The sequence below is a fragment of the Aspergillus alliaceus genome (genome assembly GCF_009176365.1).
Source record: "Aspergillus alliaceus strain CBS 536.65 unplaced genomic scaffold BDW43scaffold_6, whole genome shotgun sequence".
NCBI lineage: Eukaryota > Fungi > Ascomycota > Eurotiomycetes > Eurotiales > Aspergillaceae > Aspergillus > Aspergillus alliaceus.
In genome coordinates, this window is record NW_022474689.1 from 1 (window position 1) to 18833 (window position 18833).

Sequence of the window (18833 nt, forward strand, 5' to 3'; positions counted from 1 at the left end):
GGGGGGGGGGGGGGGGGGGGGGCGCCGGGGGCTATTGGCCGTTAAGGGAAGTAATATCACCATTGACTACCTTGTCGCACCAATGACTTGTAGTAGATAGAGTAGACAGCCCCTGTCAATCCGATAGTATGCGGCAGAGCTTTTGAATGTTTTCTCAAAGACGGCTCACTGGATACTGAATCATTTGAGGGTCAGCATACCATGCTCATCAATGTCCAAAACTTCTCTTTGCTAGCTAGACTCTATGCCCAGAATAACTCAAATACAAATTATAAACCTCAAACAAAAAACCCCAATTTGGCAAAGATAAAAGAGGGTCCAATATCCACTTCCGGAACCCCCATTCCCACCCCGAAGTTCCTAGACACCCCTAACAGAAGCTCAGACCGCCTTCCACACCACTAACATCCCGGAAAAACCAACCCCCGGTTATCAGATAACGGCAACCAAACCGCCAGCTTTTATGCAAGCTCCCTCCCCAATAATCAACACACCAATCAATACGCTTCACTACACTTCACTACACTTGACTACCCAACCACCAACAAACCCTATAGAAATACCACAATACAATACAATGCCCTCCTCCTCTCTAGCCGACTACCTCGCCAAAAACTACCTGACAGCCGACCCCCCCACCGAGCGCCCCAAAAAGAAGCGCAAGAAGACCAAAGAAGTCGATACAGCCGCCGCAGGCCTGATTATCGCCGATGACGACCCACCCGATATCAAGAGCTCGGGGATGGGAATCCATGACGATGAAGACGGTCCATCGGTTGTGAACGCGCGGAGCGCGGAGTTTCGACGGACGAAGAAGTCGAATTGGAAGACTATTGGCGGAGGGAATGAGCAGGATGCTGCGGATGCGATTATTGCGTCGGCTGCTGCTGAGAATGCGGCGCGGCGGGATGAGGGGGCGGAGGATGATGCGCCGGCTCTTGTTGAGGACGATGGTAACAATGAGGGTAACGATGATGGGATGAGGATGGAGTCCGGGGCGAGGGCCGGCTTGCAGACTGCGGCGCAGACGGCTGCTATGGTTGCTGCGCAGGAGAGGCGGAAGAAGGTTGAGGCCGCGCTGTATAAGGGTGGGGCTGAGGGGGAGAAGGCGCAGGAGACGATTTATCGTGATGCGTCGGGGCGGATTATCAATGTGGCCATGAAGCGGGCGGAGGCGCGGAGGGCGGAGCAGGAGAGGATTGAGAAAGAGCAGCAGGCTAAGGAGGCGCTTATGGGTGATGTGCAGAGGAAGGAGCGGGAGGAGCGGCGACAGCAGATTCAGGAAGCGCGGGCGATGCCTGTGGCTCGGACGGTTGAGGATGAGGATATGAATGAGGAGTTGAAGGCGCAGCAGCGGTGGAATGATCCGGCGGCGCAGTTTTTGACGAAGAAGGGTCCGGGGAAGAGCGCAACCGGGAAGCCGTTATACAAGGGGGCGTTTCAGCCGAATCGATATGGCATTAGACCGGGTCATCGGTGGGATGGAGTGGACCGCAGTAATGGGTTCGAGAAGGAATGGTTTGCGGCGAGGAATAGGAAGGGGAGGTTGGAGGCGTTGGATTACCAGTGGCAGATGGATGAATAAAATGATAGGGCTGTTTGTTAAGGCTTTTCCTAGTGCTGGACACTGGAGAGATATGCGACATTATAATTTTGGTACATTACTGGCATACAATGACTCAAACCATGATCTTTCTGTACGCTACACGCCTCACTTGTATCCGGTTGCAGATTTCACTCGATATATACCAGCCCTCTATCCTATAGCGTGGTTGATACTGAACTTCTCAGTAAATGACATATATATCAGCTGAGCTTCCACTTCCTAATGGTTACACTAAACTTTCACTGTCAGGTAAGCATTTTGGTTTGGCAAGTAGTGCATAGAAAGATCTACGGTCTGTGCTTATTCCTTCATAGCTAAAGCTTCTTGAGATTTAAGATCTATAACGTTGATTGGGTTTATGTTGAGGGCACGTTCTTTGGCCCAGCGACATGATACACCAGATTCAATTTATCGGACTTTCCACTCCAAAGGGGGTTGTTCTGCTCTGCGCTAAATTTAATGCTTTCTCCACCGGCCCAAATAACTCTTTCTCTACCCCATTATCAAGTTTGGGGAAGCGCAAGCGAACAGCTACGAGTTTTCTCTCCTAGCCTACCAGCAAAGCACAGATTGTTGAGTCAGGCCCTCTTGACCCGAGCTCGAAATATCGAACTCATTCAGGAGGAAAGAGCTCAACACCTAGTCGCTTGGAAACATCCGAGATCCCAGCCAGCAAGTCCAAAGCTGCTTTCCAACTCTATCTCATCCCTAGCAGTATCGGCTCTCTCCCAAACAGTCAATAGAGAGCGATGGCGCCCAGCACAGTTCACCTACGCTTGACTCACAGGGATCCCCCTCATATCCTTGAATCAGAACCACCCTACTAGCGCCGCTAACACGAAGGCCAAACCATATGTCTCGAAGGAGAAAAGAACGGGGCCTTGGAGATGAGGTCTGTCCACTACCTACTCCGCGGAAGATCCCGGATTTCTACGTTGATAGACAAAATACAACCAAAATGGTGTGGTCGACAAGGTGAGTTAGTAGTGATAAGTTATATGGGAGGATAGTGAAGTAGAGTAGCAGTTGCCTCTGCACATATATCCCTTGTTGACTAGACATGGCCTTTGGTTTCTGCTGCCAGTATACCAGAAGACTCGCCGATCACCAGCGAGGCTGATGACTGTTATGCCTACAGCACTTCTGTACGCTAGTTCGTTACTAGAAGTCCCGTGTGTAAGAAGCCGTGGGAAAGGATTGTAGATTGGCACGTCTTATTGCCGCTTTCAGTAGGTTGAAACGAACGGGAGAAGTCTAATATATTGCTAGACACTTAACCCTAAGACTATATGACCTTGCAGACTTAAACTCTCTCAGCGGGCCATGTGGGAGACCAATAGGAATTTTTTAACGGAATTAGGTTAAAGAGACGAATAATAACAGGCTGAATCCTTTACGCATGGCAGTGGAGGGGACAAGGATGTTATTCGTTTCGTAAAAGCTTGTGTAGAGCTATGAATGTGCTGTGCATACGCCCACGTTTCCGCAGCTATCTTGTGGGGTGTGACATGGTAGGGACTATCTTCATGATACACCTTTCAAATGTATATTTACAGCCTTTAGATTTATAGAAAGGATACTTGACCAGTAGGGCAGGCTTTCAAAGAACATAGACATAATGTAAGTAGGCCAAATCGATCTATATCCATCCAATCTAAGGTTTGTGAACCCGCCGTTTAGAACCGACGATCATCATCAAATGAGACGTCCAAGGTAATTCTGATCGACTTCCGCCCCCTTCATTTATCCGTTCAATTTGTTCATTCAATGGGAATAAAGCAAATCTGCAACTGTTGGGTACGCGTATACAGTTGTCGGAGAATGCTCGGAGGCTGGCGAAGCACATCTTTTCCACCATAACCATGTTCCGAGATGAAGATGAGAATAGGGGAACATCGTGATGATCAGAATGGCACGTTCACTGTAGAGTAGCATCTACCATAGTCCTTAGGTATAAGATTGGAGTGTTCGCCCGTTGCTTTATGCCATCAACAAGCACCCAACTCATCAACACTTCAATCACCAAGAGTCTTACTTTCTTCTACTTCATCCTTCAAAGCCTAGCATTATGAAGACCTCTTCCGCTGTTTTCGCTCTCTGTGTTGCCGCAGCCTCTGCTGCTTGGACCCCATCTCATCACCACAAACGGGCAGAGAACTGTGGCCAGTACGATATGATTCATGTTGGCAACTTCAAGCTCTACAACAATATGTGGGGCAAGGACAGTGGCTCTGGCAACCAGTGTGTTGGGCTAGACTCTTCCGTCAACAGCAGCAATAGCGGAGTTGCCTGGCATACTTCCTGGAGCTGGTCTGGTGGGGATGGCCAAGTTAAGAGCTACCCGAACGTCGAAGCTCAACCCGATAAGAAAAAGGTATCCGAGCTGAGCAACATCCAGACTACCTGGAAGTGGAGGTAAATAGTCATCTCACACACTTACAAGTACATACTAACAACTTTAACAGCTACAAGGGAGACAACCTTGTTGGCGACGTGTCGTACGATATCTTCACCTCCCCCACTGCCGGTGGTGATGCTACCTACGAGATCATGATCTGGACTGCCGCCATTGGTGGTGCCGGCCCCATCTCTACCACCGGCTCGCCGATTGACACTCCCACCGTGGGTGGTAAGTCCTGGAAGCTGTACAAAGGAACCAACGCCGCAACCACTGTATTCAGCTTCGTTGCTCCTAAGGCGATCCAGGATTACTCGGGTAACCTGGCCGAGTTCTTCACATACCTTACTGAGAAGCAGGGCTTCCCCGCCGACCAGTACTATCTGAGTATTGGCGCCGGCACTGAGCCATTCACTGGACAGAACGCTGTCTTCACTACTGCCTCTTACACTATCACGTTCTAGGTCGCCTCTTATGTGACCACCCGGACTTTTGCGACATATAAGTGAAGGAACACCCTCTAGAAGGGTGTCAAACTTACCATTGCTGTCCAAATAAGCCTTTTCTTCTGTTTCTTGTCAGTCCCTGCCGCAGGCCTTTTGTGTACTGAGTACTCATTTGCAATTCTAATTTTGTTTTATTAAAGGGGCCCCCTCTGGCGCTGTTTTTGTTCCCGTCATACATAGGATTATCCCAATGTGGTTCCGCCATGGAGGGCCAACAAGGAAGGGCTATTCAAGATTGCGTAGTAGTATGTGCGAATATTCTATCTAAACAGCGGGGTATCAGGGAGGCAATGGACATTATAGATCCCTTGTAGTAATATGATGATCTTATCGCATGGTAAACGGAACAGGCCTTTGTTAAAAGATGATTACAACGTCAGGCATTTTAGAATTTAGTATACATAGAGCCGGAAAAAAAAGAAAGGAAGAGAGAAGCAAGAGAAAATAAAGGAGAAGAAAAAGTTTCTATGCAAGAACAACGGTCTCAAACTGGGGCTGTGCTGTGATCCAAACCTTCAGGTATGCTTCTGCAAGACCCACACGTCGGCTAATGCCATTGTCCGACTTCAAGACCATAAGATAAAGCATTATCGTACAGTCCTCTCATCGGGATGCGTCGATGGAGAATAACTTAACGTGGTCAGAAGAATTCTCCTTCCGAATCTCGCCAGTATATAGTGGCTACATCAGTCTTCTCGTTATAGCCATCGAAGTAGGGGAGTTTGACTCGCAAAGATAGTGCGAGAACATCCACCCAAACGCTAGTGTTTTGTTTGTAGGTACTGTCAATATTTTGTCGATCTGTCCATTTGCCAAGGAAGAGTGCTACAGTATTACCCTTGTCGCCTTGGAGCCGGTATCTGGGTTCGTGGAGCAATGGCGACCGCGACAATGGGAATGCTGTGCGTAGACGAAGCGACTGGGTGTAGACTAAGAGTGTCCCAGGTTGAGAGGCTCTTTCAATGCATTCTTTGCATATTGGCATGTGGCTTTTATGTTCCACTCTTCATTGTTGCAGTTGTCCTATTACCTACAGTTCACGAGGAGCTTTATCACTACGTTGCCAGGGTCCGACTTCCGATGGTGACGGTTGGAGGATCTGCAAAGAAATTGGTCGCGGATTGGCCATGCTATCCTGCTTATTGTTGGTCGTTCGTTCTTTCTAGAATTACGGTATTACTTTAATAAAAGGGCCTATTATTGTCCCTACTATAGGTATGTACTTACCTAGAGAACCCTAACTACTGTGCATGGCTGACAGACGAGACAACCAAACAGGAGGCACTATGCGCCAGCGGGTCACGGCGATGGATTTGGTCCCAACGTAACTAGCATGACAAGTACATAAAGAGGACCGAATGTGTTTTGAGTGCTACATTTTGGAACTGAGGAATCTTTCAGATTATTCCGCTGATTTACTATTTTCTTACTTCAGTACCCCCAATAATCGGCGACTGCAGACCATATCTTGGATGTTGGCCTTCTCTGACCCAGCATTATAGAGGACCACCAGTAATACCTTCCAATCAAACTATTTACAACACGGCGCCCCAAAAACAAACCTGGTTCATAACCGGCTGCTCCAGTGGCTTCGGGGGAGCTCTTTGTTCTCCAACTCCGCGAGCTGGGAGACAATGTATCGTCCAAGGATACCAAGAGATAATGGCGTGCTGCCGTCATGGTCATGGATCTCAGTGAAGGGCGAGGTCAACATTCTTTTTAACGACTCCGCTTGAACTTGCATGGCATGGCGGGCCTGTATCTGACATTGCCGCGTCTCTAGCGGTATGGGCCATTTTCACCGGGGACTCCAGCAAGATATTCTTGAATTTCATTCATGAAATTGATGGTCAAGAATCACCACCACGGGATGCTGGAAGCGGTTATTTCCATCGATCTACCTTCCTTAAGGTGCTCACGATGGTGGTGGCTTTAAGCACGGTTGCCTTGGAGGAAGGCTTCCTTGGTCCTATATGCCAACACAACATGGGATCGATACAAAAAGATCATTCGGCGGAAATGGTCATCATTTAGGTTAACGTGCAACCAAGCACTTGGGCGAATGTTCCGTAGTATTAGAGACTGGACGAAGAGGTTGCTGGCACGTAAAAGGCTGTCGACAGCCGGAAATCATTCTGGTGGATAATATTCCGTGTTGTAAGAACTTTTCCGGGCTTGCACTCCTAGAGAATCAAGCTTATACTCTACACCCTGACCCACCGGACCGGCAGCCAAAACCAGCGCAGCCCAGGCCCAGACCCTGCGTTGGCCCCCATCAGTTCCGTATGCCAATCTAAACTGCTAGAGGAGTGTGAACAGTGCGAAGAATGTCCAGAGTGTGAAGAGTGTACAATGCCTCGTAAGAAAGGGCGGCACGACTAAGTCCGGAAAATCCCTCCCATGATACACCTGCACTCCCAGAGGTGCTTTACGAGGGCAAGATCCGTCTCGCAGAGCTGACACCTGTTGATAAGAATAATCCAATCCATCTCAACCTTCGGATTATTGATCTGCGACATTCTCGCGTTCCAGAATATGACGCGTTATCGTACTCATCTGCTACTGATACGTTTTCCAATACCATCTTCCTCGGGCCCTTCTGGGACGTTCTGCATGCACCATCCTATTTCCAAGCTGCCCTATGCTGTATCCAGAGACCCAACTCAGTCCGGCTAGTTTGGGGAGATTACATCTGCATTGATCACCAAACTATCCGCGATAAAAACCAGCAAGTGAGTCTCATGCGTGAGATTTACATGAGCGCAGAATTAGTACCTGCGTGTATAGGAAGGCCGTCAGCAGACAGTGATCTGGTTCTCCAGACATTGAAGGAAGCTGCTTGGGGTCAAATTGTGGACTTGGTGAGTAAGAACTCTCGTGATAGCTGGCTTTGTTTCTTTCAGAGACCGTTCTTTACCCGCGTCTGGACATATCAAGGGATCCTCTTGGCGAGGCAAATAGAATTCTTCGTGGGGGATAAAACTATCGCCTGACCAGAGCATCCCTCTATGCAATACTCGCCTGTATTCTCTATCCCGCGTGCGCTTGCGAATCGTTAGTCTCGGATGATATCTGTGGATTGCAAGCTGCTCAATGCTCTACTAGACGCTTCACGATATCGCTGCCGTGACCCCCGAGACAAAGTATTCGGTATTCTCGGACTTGTCTATGAGAATGTTCACCCGGATTATGCGCTCAGCCTTGAGGTTTATATCAGCATCGCTGCATATTTAGTCACACAGCTCCATAAGATGAACGTTCCTGCTCTGGCAGGTTCTGGCAAAACAAACCACGGCATGCCCTCCTAGGTACCATACTGGTCACGGAGACAGACTCTGTGTCTTCCAACACGCCTTGCCTAGTTCGTAGAGATGCTTGACCATCCAGACGTACCAACTAGAACCGCCCTCCCGTTTGAGTTTCCTGGTATGACTAGCATAAATCCCGAAATGCGTATTGATGCCCATACAGGTGCACTGGAATGTCGCAGTATGAAAGTATACGACGTGGAAGGAAAATTAGTTCAGGCAGGAGAGTATTCTATTACCATCATACCGAAAGGGTGCTACGGTGTGTGATTGTGGCCTCCTCGACGATATCAGGGCTTACCATCCTGGGAAGGACTCGATGATTATACCAAATGGATGGAGCCGTCCGGTGATCCTGCGATCACACTCTGGGCCCGAATCATTATACATTAATGGCAGGCAGTGTGTTCGCTATGGTATGCTGATCCAGGCGAGGGAGATTAGCTAATCCCATAGGGGACGCATAACTCCATGGACCTGTCCCGCCAATAGTATATGTTTCTCGGTTCACTGTGGATAAAGGAAGGTCCATTAGGAGGCTTGATTCAGCGTTGACTGGCGCTCTCTTTCAAGCTACCCCAACGCTCGATATCCAGAGCTATAGTGCGCCTAAACAACTCTGATCCAGGTTCCTCGATTATGCAATATTGTCATTAACAGATCTAGAGGGCATGGAGGCCCATCTGAGAAGATTATGGAACCACTTCGACAAGCAAATAGGATGGATGTTCCTGGACCAAACCGCTGTATGGTCATTCCTCCAATACCTCAGTCACCAAGCCCATGATGCTTTGAAATACATGATCAAGGAGCCGCCACGATCGAACAATATTGCGGGATGGAAATTCTTCTCTCATACACATGGGACATTGAACGATTCAGCCGTTCATTTCCGCAGAAGTCCGAAGCCGGCACAGACAATCCGACATTTCGCGACCTCCGATCGCGACTCCATGAGATCCAGAGGTGGACACAGGTAACGGACCAACTTCTGCGAATATTTTTGCACACTCGAGATGTCCTATGCTCCATTTGGCCTTTCTTTCCACGCGGTACACTTCCAGAATAGTGGCATCATTCTGGACCTGAAACTAACCCCTGGGACTGGGCCGAGTTTCGGAGCGTTCTGAGAGCAAGAGAACGAGTGCGGAACCAAGAACTACCGATGGAGATAGACCCTGAAATAAACAGTTGGTTGACGATTCATCTAACTATGAGAGACCTAGGGTTCTCGCTTGAGGAGTCAGAGGTGACAACTGTGTAAGCGTGACAGTCATTGGACGATGCCGTGGCTTACAAGTTAGTATATCCAATTACTGGCCAATGAAATCCCCGTCATGTACTCTTAGCCTTTTGACTCCACAGTTTCTTGGCCATTTTATTTCCTAATCGGGTAATACGAATGACTATCATCCAGAGTAATGATATTATCTATCAACGAATAACAAATTCAAAACAGAAAGAAATTACATCGTAAACAAGGGTGTGTCTCAATTCTAGTACTCTGAATCACTTTACTGCTTGAACTGGTTCCACATCTTCCGTCTTGCCCTTCCACCAACGCCAGATAGCCTTGCACCAGAACCAGGTCTCCATAGTGCCCAAACAGCATAGGATCACAATTACAGCTGCCCTCGATCTCTTGCTTAAGCCCATCGCTTCGAAGTTCAAGGCTGGAATTTCCAGCGGTTCGTTTGAGTCCGAGTTTGACGACCCTTTCTGTTTGTTTGCGAGAGGAAAACGGGTCGAGAAGGATCTGAGAGGGAATGTAGGCGCTTGAGGTGGAATGCGGTATGACATTGGATGGGTGGAAGAAAGTCCATTGCGCTGAGCTGCATATAGTGATAGGAGGGCCCTTGTAGGGATTGAAAACATCGGGATTGTTTGTTTGAGTAGGAAGGGGTCAAAAGAGATTTCTATGATTTTTCGCGGTAGTCGGTAATGTTCTGAGAATTGAATGCATGTATAGGGCAAGAAGAAACAGAGTCTCAATATTTATAGTAATGTAATGGTCAGATGACGCGGTGGAGGATTCCTCGTGTTCCTCGGCGATCACAGTAAGCAATGTAAAACAATCTAGTTGGAGTGTCTCATTGCTGGGCTTAAACATAAATACAGGACCATCACCGGGCTAGATCATATTGATCCATTAGCTCAAGGACACTCTCCGAACAAGACTACAATCATGTCCATCGGTTGCCGCCGTTTACTACGCTCAACTGAGGGTATTATTTCATTATCAGCAAAGAGAAACGCATCCACGACTTCTCCGCCCAAATTGAACCAAAATGTACCTTCAGTATCCCAAACATCTCCATCAGTAGACCCCGCCCAGCTCGATCAGACCCTCACCCTCTCTGACGGCCGCACCCTCGGTTTTGCTGAATATGGGTCCCCACAGGGAACGCCGCTTCTCTACTTCCACGGCTTGCCAGCTTGTCGTTATGAGATCGACTTTCATGAACTTGGCCTCCGACACGATGGCCGAGTTTTTGCCATCGACCGCCCCGGGATGGGACTGTCAACGTTCCAACCCAACCGAACACTCCTCGACTGGCCTGCTGATGTAAAAGAGTTTACCCAGAAACTCGGTCTGGACAAATACCGGGTTCTTGGTGGCTCGGGCGGGGGACCATATTCCCTCGTCTGCGCAAAGGCACTCTCCAAGGAAAACCTCAAAGGCGTAGGTGTACTCGCCGGGATGGCGCCCCTTGCAGCCGGAACACAAGGCATGTCTCTCCGTTCGCGGATACTCTGGAATCTAGGGAAACGGTTCACTCTTCTGGGGCAGCTTTACAGTGATTGGGTTCTTGTACCAGCAGCTCAAAACCCAGATCCGAAGGCTATGGAGAATTTACTAGCAAAAACTGTGAAGAGGAATTTCAGCAAGACGGACTCGTCCGTCTTTGACGATGAGAAGATCCTCAAGCACTCGGCTAAGATTTTGCGGGAGAGCTTTCGGCAGGGGTCTCAGGGGTATGTTCATGAGTGTAGGATTCTTACACGGTCGTGGGGGTTTGACTTGCGGGAGATTGATTTTCCTGGGGTTCGTCTGTGGTACGGCGATAGTGACCGACATACTCCGATTGGGATGGCGAGGTGGATGGCGGAGAGGATTGAGGGTTCGACTCTGACGGAGTGGAAGGGGTACAGTCATTTCACCTTTACTGATGGTCATACTGAGGAGATTGTAAAGGGGATACTAGAGACATGAAGTCGGGGTCTAGTCAATCACCGGTTGCTTGCTTTGTATATAGTCTGGCAGAAGCTCTACTCTTTCTAATCTCCATTGTTCGCCTTTCATATGTAGAAGTCCATACAGAAACTTTCAATATTATTTGAGGTATTAATAAGGACAGATACAGCCGGGTAACTAAAGTGTAGGTCTATTATGAATATAGTAGGAATCGTAGAGGTGTTCACGCTGAGATCCATACACTCTACTCAAATGGGACACCAGCGTGCGGGGCAGCTGACTAATGCCACACTTTTATGTAATATAACTATAACTAAGTTAGTTAACTAGTGGGGCATAGCTGACTCAGGCAGAATTATGCCGGATTGAGTCACTCTTCGACCGAGGTCTAGATAGTCCAGTCAGCAAAGCTGCAGGTGACCTTCCATGAGCCGCCCAGATGGAGCGAGAGTCATCTGCAAGGTGATGGAGCATGATAAGCATCGTGAACCCCAATAGTTTGGTGACGCAAGCCACGTCCTGGAGTCCGGTTTCCAGGCCATAATAATGTGTAGAATTCTACAACAAGCTGAAGAGTGTTATCCTCTGCACACTTTCTTTTTACCCTTGCCCTACGTCATATTTGATAGACATACCTAATGAAATAGAAATGGAAGATTCTTGATAAGTGGCCTGCATTGCTGACGCGATGGCCAATCAGATCACGGGGCGCGGACTGTGCCTGAGGCAGTGGGGATCCCATTGATGGCGAATCCTAATGCGGAGATCGCCTTCACTCATCCCCCCAATTCAAGTCAGAGAGGATGAAACAACCATGGTTCGTCTGTGGCGTCAGGGGGCGTACACGCCGATGAGGAATATGATTCCCCCTCGCAGTCACGATAAGGAAGGCTGATCGTCATAGGATGGGGCGTTTATCATCTCCTCTCGGAGCATGACTGCATCGCCTCGCTCGGTCCTCGTGCTGCGGAATACGATAGTATATGAGATGATATGATATGAATGCTTTGTCCTCTTTCTCCGCTTCGTCTTCTACTTCATCTTTCTCCTCTTCAGGAACAAAGATCGGTCAAAGACGTGCTTTTGCTCCACATTCCCCCAGTGTTAATGAGTCTATTTTTGGGTTGGATGAGCAACATTGCCGGACCATTCAAGGACTATCGGTTGTTCGATGACTCCTGGTGACACTCGGTGACTCAAACCCAAGGCCCCCTAAGGCCTCCTCGTACAAGGTCGCCATCTTACTCCGGTCCTTTCCCCCCTTTCTTCCTCTTTCTCTTAATAGCCTCTTTCACCTCGCTCTTTCCCTCATCTGTCAACGCGCCATACCCTCCACCCTCCCGGCTGACCCGATCCGACTACGTTTATATTAACCTCATTGTATCACGTGTCCTTCAAGACCTACCCTCTATCTTCCATCTACATCTCGCCACAATCACCATGTCTGGCACCAGCGATCTTCGCCATGACGGTACTGCGGCCAAGAGAGTCTATAACCACAAGATGAACAAGTTGAAGTGGGCTCACCGTGGCCGAGCATCCTTTCCTCATCGCGATGTATCCATCTCTGACCCGGTGGCCCGACCGGTGATACCTCAGACTCACTCGCTGAAGTATGTTGTCATACGGTCTTATCATATCATGCTGTTCATGAAGGAGACTGACCCAAGACAGGTATACCCGTCTTTTGCAGCTCGACCGGAAGGCCAAGTCCAACCAACTCGCCACCGATGCCAAACTCACCCTGCGACGTGACGTCCGCGAGGCCCTTGACAGCGGCTCGTCCGATTCCTCCTCGACGGAAGACGTCGATGATCCCTCGTCCGCACCGGACGTTTTGGGTGTCCTCCAGGAAGACGATTCTATCGAGCCGTACGAAGTATCGGGACAGACGATCCTATCCGATGCGATCAATAAGGCTGTAGAGAGGTTTGAGACACAGGAGACCGAGAAGCTCGTCAAGGAATATGAGGTCATCACTCGCGAGAGTGAGATCGCTCTGGGCTATCTCGCTGACGATGATTTCGAGTTGGTTAATCATGATCACGCAAAGGTGTGATTTGTTTCGATACTCTAACTTCGTTCGCATTTGCCTTGCCTTGACGTGTTTCATTGCCACTACTAGCGCCGGTTGTGGAGTTGTTTAGAATTTATCCTTTCTCGGTGGTTGTTTCATTATCCTTTCAGTGGAGTCATTTCTGTTTCCACGAGACTATTGTTACTATCGGTATAGTTGACACGGTATGGTCGGTTCTTGCCTGATTTTTATTCTTCCTAGATTGTTTATATCCATACCCTTGATCATACTGATGCCTGTTTATGTGAATACATGATCATTACGAACATATTATTTATTTATTCGAAAAAAAAAAAAAAAAAAAAAAAAGTTCCTCTTGACCAGTTAATGTTCATCTGTAGAGACCATGAGGCTATAATAAGCTACCTATGTAGAAGGAAAGAGAAGACTATTGTTGTGAAGGGAAGAGACGTATCATACCCCGGTATTTCTCATTTTGAGTCATATGTGAGGCTGATAGATATACATTCCCCCTGCATCACTAGTTAACAGGTGCCTCTCTCTTCACTTGGTTCACCGCTACCTTTTTAATATTTATTACTTAATAGTTTCATATACTTTGTCGAGATCGGGGCTGAAAGAATAAAAAAAATAAAATACAAAAGATAGAAAACAAGAGATCTTACATGCTGAGGTACATGCCGTTGCTAGGGGCGTGACATGGATCTGACTAACGTTGTTTACCATCACCGATCGGGAATGGTCCAAAATTCGCCGATCGAATGGCATCAAGGCAGCTTTCCCAAATCTTTCTCTACCGTTCCTGTCATTTCCCTCTCTCCCACTTTTGTTCTTGACATTTTCTGTTCCATCGTCCAAGATGGATAAACGATCAGCTGAAAGTCCGATGGACTTTGAATGGCAGACGAGGGCGCCAGGAGACGTGACCTCGCCCTTCTACCAGCTGAGCATGCAGCATGACAACCAGAAGAAACGTGCGTTCCTTCATGCACTACGCTGATTATAACCATTGCTAATACAATCTCCTTTTGACACAGGACCCCACAGTATCTTTGATTCCCCCGGAAAGCAACAGACACCAGCCTTGCGCGAACCCAATTCACAGCCCTTCCTCTTCTCCCAGCCGCGGGCGCAAAACCCTCCTGGACCCCCGAAATCCGCCTTTGGCCAGTCTGCATTCATGACCCCGCGCAAATTCGATGTGGACTTCTCCTCCGGCCCGGAAAATATGTCATCGCCCGAGAACGCGGACAATGAGGATACGCCGGAGCCGGCGATGAAATCTGGCCATCGAAATTCACTTTTTAACATGTATGGACGATTTGCGCCGAGTCCCGGACGGGGCGAGATTCCTCGCCTGAATCATTACTCGAATGCACTGGTTCGGCGGGTACAGAAAAGACGACGCAGGGATAAGGCGTTAGATGTACAGTTCCGGAGGGAGAGCGATGATGAGAGCGACAGTGAGCACGTATCCGGTCACAAGCAGAATCAGAACCAGGGACAAGAGGGGAATAAACCAACATCGCGGTTGTCATCATTTTCGGATTTCTTCGCTTTACTTGAGGCACACCCCAACGTTCCGAGTATCCTGTCTTGGTGGGCTCAGTTGGTCGTGAACCTGTCCCTGTTCTCACTGGCCGTGTATGTGGTGTTTGGTTTTGTGTCAGCGATTCGGGCAGAATTTGAGCATGCAGCGGAGGAGGTGTCCGATAAGATCCTAGCGGAGATGGCGGCCTGTGCGAAGAGCTACGTGGATAACAAGTGCGGTGGCGGGGATCGACTTCCGGCCCTGGAGACGGTCTGTGAAAATTGGGAACGCTGCATGAACCGAGACCCAGCCAAGGTTGGACGGGTCAAGGTATCGGCGCATACCATGGCGGACATTATCAATAGCTTCATCGACCCAATAAGCTGGAAAGCGATTGTATGTTTCCTCCCTCCCCGTATAGGCAACTTTCAGCAACTAACGCTTCAAAGATGTTCTTCCTCGTGACCATCTCGACAGTGACTGTGGTCAGCAACTGGTCTTTCCGTTCCTTCAGAAACCGTTACAATCAACACGAGTATACTCACCCTCCCGCTCCCAGCTTTTCTCGGCAACCGTCTGGACAACATCATCCTTCGCTGCCACCATCCCAGCCGTCATACCAGCGCCCCGTTGGTTGTGATTACCAAGAGCATGTCCCGAATCTTAATCATAAGCAAGAAGCACCCTTGTTGCTGGAAGAATCGCCTACTCGGGACTTTGTGGGTGAACGGAGCCGCAACCGGGAAAACCGCTTGCGCACTCCCAGTCCTACGAAGAGAGATCGGAAATTGCTACAGAACATGAGGTGATAAAAGTGTGTATAACATTGCATTAGCGGGTGGATTCCGGCGTTTATTGTATATTTGAGATCGGTGTTTGGGCAAAAGAATTGTTCGCTCTTGATTTTATAAGTTACTGTATGATGGCATATTCAGTGCTAGCCTTGCCTCCTCACCCTGTGTGTAAAGACATTTTTTTTGGTAATAATTCGCATATCTGTTTACCGATGGCATTCACACTCGATCACATATGTTCCTTTTGGAGTTCTTGTAGGAGCAAAGATAAGCAGGTTGCCGGTTATCGGAGGGCGGGAAATGGCGGGCGGAATAGACCAAAAGCGCGAATGCTGACTCTAAATAAACCGCGGAGACTTATTCTCATTTCTTATTTTCCTCCGACAGGATGACAAGGAGATCTATCGGAGATACGCTGTAAACCGTGTGCCGGGTTGCTAGTTTTGCACCGAAATTATCCCGGTCATAAGGACTAGTTATGACTGAGCCTGAACGGCGGCGGCGCCGACCAGCTGTGTAGGTCCCTTAAATCCGGCCCATGTCCTGGTATCGCGCTGACAGCGGAGACATGCAGCTCGTGCACTCTGTGCAGGAAACGGAAGATTCGATGTGATCGGAAGAGTCCCTGTGTCAATTGTGTTCGGTCAAGAAATGCGGCCTGTATTTACGAAACTCGCCCATCTGACGAACCGCGGCCGCAAGTTAATCATGGCCAAACAATTACACTGGAGACCCGAGGGAACACCTTCTCAACGGCAACTGGCACAACTTCCTATGTAAACAGACCCCCAGGCACAAGTCATACGTCTGAACCCAGAGTGAGTACCTCAACCAATGCAACAACTCCTGGGAGTCAAACCTCTACTTGGGAAGTGGACGCCATGAAGAGCAGAATCAGAGACCTCGAAGAGCAGCTGTCTAGAGCAAATCAGATGCCTATCCATTCCTCTGTTCAGGCCCAGACTCAGGATTTAGGGGCAACTCATCCACATGCGGGCGAAACTTTGGGCGATGTTGATAGTCGCTTATTCGGGGAAACCCAGGTCATCACTCGCAGTGTCATACACAAGTCCCGCATGTTTGGTCAAAGTCATTGGATAAATGGTGTGATTGGTATAGTACGTTATTGGACTATCTTCTATGCTCCACGGAAGAGTACCAGGCTGAACATTTCTTAGTGTCGAGACGTCTTTCAGATGATTGAGCCCCATGTGCGTGACGATACATCGGGCGCTGTTAGTAATATACAGAGTTGCAAAGCTGTAGCAAGAGTTATCAAGTCGCGGCGGACACCTCCGTGGCCCACACCACCAACAGGTCCTTTACCTTCAAAGGATGTGACCGATGAACTCGTTGACTGTTACCTTAGGACATTCGAAACCGTTTACCGTGTGCTCCATATCCCCACCTTTCGGAGGGACTATGACGCACTCTGGGTATCGGATACGGCGCCCGATGTGGCGTTTATGGTCCAGGTCAAGTTAGTGCTTGCCATTGGGGCTGTTACTTACGATGAAAAGTTCTCCCTACGAGCGTCCGCCATCCGATGGATCTATGAGGCGCAGACTTGGCTTTCAGAGCCGGTCTTTAAGTCCCGTCGGAGCATTCCGTTTTTGCAGAACAATATCCTCCTTTTGATTGCTCGCGAACTCGTAAATGTGGGTGGCGACACGATCTGGACATCAGCAGGGACGCTGCTTAGAACTGCTGTGTATTGGGGTCTTCATAGAGACCCAGCGGTCCATCTATCGAAGAGGACGACAATATTTGTCGTCGAGATGCGCCGGCGCCTGTGGAATACTATCCTAGAAATAGCTGTGCATTCGAGTATAGCGTCGGGTGCGCCTCCATTCATTTCCATGGATGACTTTGACACTGCACCTCCCGAGAATTACGATGACGACCAGCTCATGGCCGACGCCCCCATGCCAAAGCCAGAAAACGTGCTGACTCAAGTGTCCGTCGTGATAGCTCTCCGTAAAACCTTTCCACTCCGTCTTGCAATCACCAAATTCTTGAATGATATCGGCTCGAGGAGTACATATGAAAAAACGCTGCAACTGGATGCGGAGTTCAGGATGTCGTACAAAACCCTATGTCGGACCGTTCAGAGACACAGTGCGGGCACGGGATTTGTATTCAATCAGTGCGCAATGTGCATGGTGGATTGTCTTATGCTCCGCTATCTCTTGTCTCTTCACGTCCCGTTCTTTGCTATGGCGCCGCAGGAAACGGCCTACGCATTTTCCCGCAAGGTAGTCGTTGAGACATCGCTCAGAATTTGGTGTGGAGTACACCCATCTTCGTCCATCATGGCGAGCCACGATGCGTCTGCGACAGGTCGCAATGATTTTGAGAGACTCGCAATCTGTGGAACTGGATTCTTTCGTACCGTTGCCATGCAGGCTAGTTTTGTCATTGCGTCCGAACTGAGCGCCCAGTTACAAGAGGAAGAAAGCCTAGGCCCCGTCCCTTTACGGGCAGATCTGCTTTCAGTTATAGAGGATGCCAAAGAATGGGTCTTTCGATCTATTGAAGCCGGAGAGACCAACATAAAAGGCTTCTTGCTCATAAATCTTATTGCGGTAAAAATTGACGGACTCAGACGAGGCTATACGAACGAACAGCTGTCCGGGATATTGGTTAGGACCGCAGAAGATGTTGAAGCAAGATGCTTGCGTATTCTCGAAGACATGGCAGGTCAGACAGAGGGCATGGTAGCCGGACTTGACCAAACCGGCCTAAACATAACCCCAGAATCGCTGGACGACTGGGACCAAATGGTATGTGATGATTTAAATCGACATGTGATCATAGCTCACCACGATCTTAGATGACTAATGTCCTACTGAATCAAAGCACTGCGGAGCCCATGAACTGGGTGTTCGACGAAATTCCCATGGTGCCGTTGCTTTAATAATTTAGAACTGACCTCTTTACCTATTTGCCCAAAGCAATGAGGCCTCATGACTGATTCACATCCTCGTATCTTGTACTCCCTCAGATGTTGTGCAGGAGCTATGATTGCCCCCCTCCACGACTATGGTTCTCCTACCTGACGGGATTCCATTTGTGGAAGAGCATCATTTTAGTGTTTCATGAGATAGCGTGTACGGCTCACGCTCTGAAGGTACGATACGAGGTACGGTGAGACGGCGGGGCCGGTTTAATGACCCTATCCAAGTACCGTTCTCCCACGGTTGCTTGAGATAATGAACCAGCTTCACAATATATTTTTTGTAAAACCGTCTATTTGGCAAGTGTTTCCTTGCTTACACATGTACATAGCTTCTCCATACCCTTGAAACCTTTGTATAATAATGCCTATCTATACCCAGATCTGAAATCTCCACGATGGCTCACAGGAACAAGAGCAACACATGCCGTGCAGTATATTGCAAACTCCGAAGATCACAAGCTCATCGAGCGTTAGATGCTGGTATTAATGCATTATTC

The 18833-nt window shown here is 48.7% G+C and overlaps 8 protein-coding genes across 8 annotated transcripts; 7 read left to right on the forward strand and 1 right to left on the reverse strand.

Annotated features, from left to right (window-relative positions):
- Nucleotides 1-505: 505 nt before the first annotated feature.
- On the forward strand, nucleotides 506-1782 carry cwc26 (putative cell cycle control protein (Cwf26)). The gene has a single exon (XM_032040681.1). It carries the CDS (start codon nucleotides 578-580, stop codon nucleotides 1583-1585), a length of 1008 nt encoding a protein of 335 aa, XP_031903918.1. The 5' UTR covers nucleotides 506-577; the 3' UTR covers nucleotides 1586-1782.
- Nucleotides 1783-3674: 1892 nt separating this feature from the next.
- On the forward strand, nucleotides 3675-4468 carry BDW43DRAFT_322539 (concanavalin A-like lectin/glucanase domain-containing protein; the record flags this gene model as incomplete). The annotated part of the gene is made up of 2 exons (XM_032049580.1): nucleotides 3675-4021; nucleotides 4072-4468. 2 exons carry the CDS (start codon nucleotides 3675-3677, stop codon nucleotides 4466-4468), a joined length of 744 nt encoding a protein of 247 aa, XP_031903919.1.
- Nucleotides 4469-6862: 2394 nt separating this feature from the next.
- On the forward strand, nucleotides 6863-8798 carry BDW43DRAFT_307373 (heterokaryon incompatibility protein-domain-containing protein; the record flags this gene model as incomplete). The annotated part of the gene is made up of 3 exons (XM_032046233.1): nucleotides 6863-6869; nucleotides 6932-7375; nucleotides 8485-8798. 3 exons carry the CDS (start codon nucleotides 6863-6865, stop codon nucleotides 8796-8798), a joined length of 765 nt encoding a protein of 254 aa, XP_031903920.1.
- A 419-nt stretch (nucleotides 8799-9217) lies between these two features.
- BDW43DRAFT_199965 (uncharacterized protein) lies at nucleotides 9218-9848 on the reverse strand. Its single transcript, XM_032039129.1, has one exon. The coding sequence runs from the start codon at nucleotides 9691-9693 to the stop codon at nucleotides 9328-9330; it is 366 nt and encodes a 121-aa protein (XP_031903921.1). The 5' UTR covers nucleotides 9694-9848; the 3' UTR covers nucleotides 9218-9327.
- Nucleotides 9849-11039, forward strand: BDW43DRAFT_199966 (alpha/beta fold hydrolase). Its single transcript, XM_032039130.1, has one exon. It carries the CDS (start codon nucleotides 10004-10006, stop codon nucleotides 11030-11032), a length of 1029 nt encoding a protein of 342 aa, XP_031903922.1. The 5' UTR covers nucleotides 9849-10003; the 3' UTR covers nucleotides 11033-11039.
- A 1415-nt stretch (nucleotides 11040-12454) lies between these two features.
- Nucleotides 12455-13073, forward strand: BDW43DRAFT_297499 (uncharacterized protein; the record flags this gene model as incomplete). Its single annotated transcript, XM_032044396.1, has 2 exons — nucleotides 12455-12627; nucleotides 12689-13073. 2 exons carry the CDS (start codon nucleotides 12455-12457, stop codon nucleotides 13071-13073), a joined length of 558 nt encoding a protein of 185 aa, XP_031903923.1.
- Nucleotides 13074-13855: 782 nt separating this feature from the next.
- On the forward strand, nucleotides 13856-15950 carry BDW43DRAFT_264600 (putative nuclear envelope protein Brr6). Its single transcript, XM_032040682.1, has 3 exons — nucleotides 13856-14026; nucleotides 14090-14979; nucleotides 15033-15950. Exons 1-3 carry the CDS (start codon nucleotides 13912-13914, stop codon nucleotides 15390-15392), a joined length of 1365 nt encoding a protein of 454 aa, XP_031903924.1. The 5' UTR covers nucleotides 13856-13911; the 3' UTR covers nucleotides 15393-15950.
- A 308-nt stretch (nucleotides 15951-16258) lies between these two features.
- BDW43DRAFT_297501 (fungal specific transcription factor domain-containing protein) lies at nucleotides 16259-18294 on the forward strand (the record flags this gene model as incomplete). Its single annotated transcript, XM_032044397.1, has 4 exons — nucleotides 16259-16495; nucleotides 16556-16588; nucleotides 16628-18160; nucleotides 18211-18294. 4 exons carry the CDS (start codon nucleotides 16259-16261, stop codon nucleotides 18292-18294), a joined length of 1887 nt encoding a protein of 628 aa, XP_031903925.1.
- Between the last annotated feature and the right edge of the window lie 539 nt (nucleotides 18295-18833).

Bases quoted from the DNA above. Each gene is read 5' to 3' on its own strand.
- BDW43DRAFT_264600 (XM_032040682.1), top strand. From the start codon at position 13,912: ATGGATAAACGATCAGCTGAAAGTCCGATGGACTTTGAATGGCAGACG. The intron at 14,027-14,089 runs GTGCGTTCCTTC...CTTTTGACACAG, and splicing joins GCATGACAACCAGAAGAAAC to GACCCCACAGTATCTTTGAT. The intron at 14,980-15,032 runs GTATGTTTCCTC...AACGCTTCAAAG, and splicing joins CAATAAGCTGGAAAGCGATT to ATGTTCTTCCTCGTGACCAT.
- BDW43DRAFT_199966 (XM_032039130.1), top strand. From the start codon at position 10,004: ATGTCCATCGGTTGCCGCCGTTTACTACGCTCAACTGAGGGTATTATT.
- cwc26 (XM_032040681.1), top strand. From the start codon at position 578: ATGCCCTCCTCCTCTCTAGCCGACTACCTCGCCAAAAACTACCTGACA.
- BDW43DRAFT_199965 (XM_032039129.1), bottom strand. From the start codon at position 9,693: ATGTTTTCAATCCCTACAAGGGCCCTCCTATCACTATATGCAGCTCAG.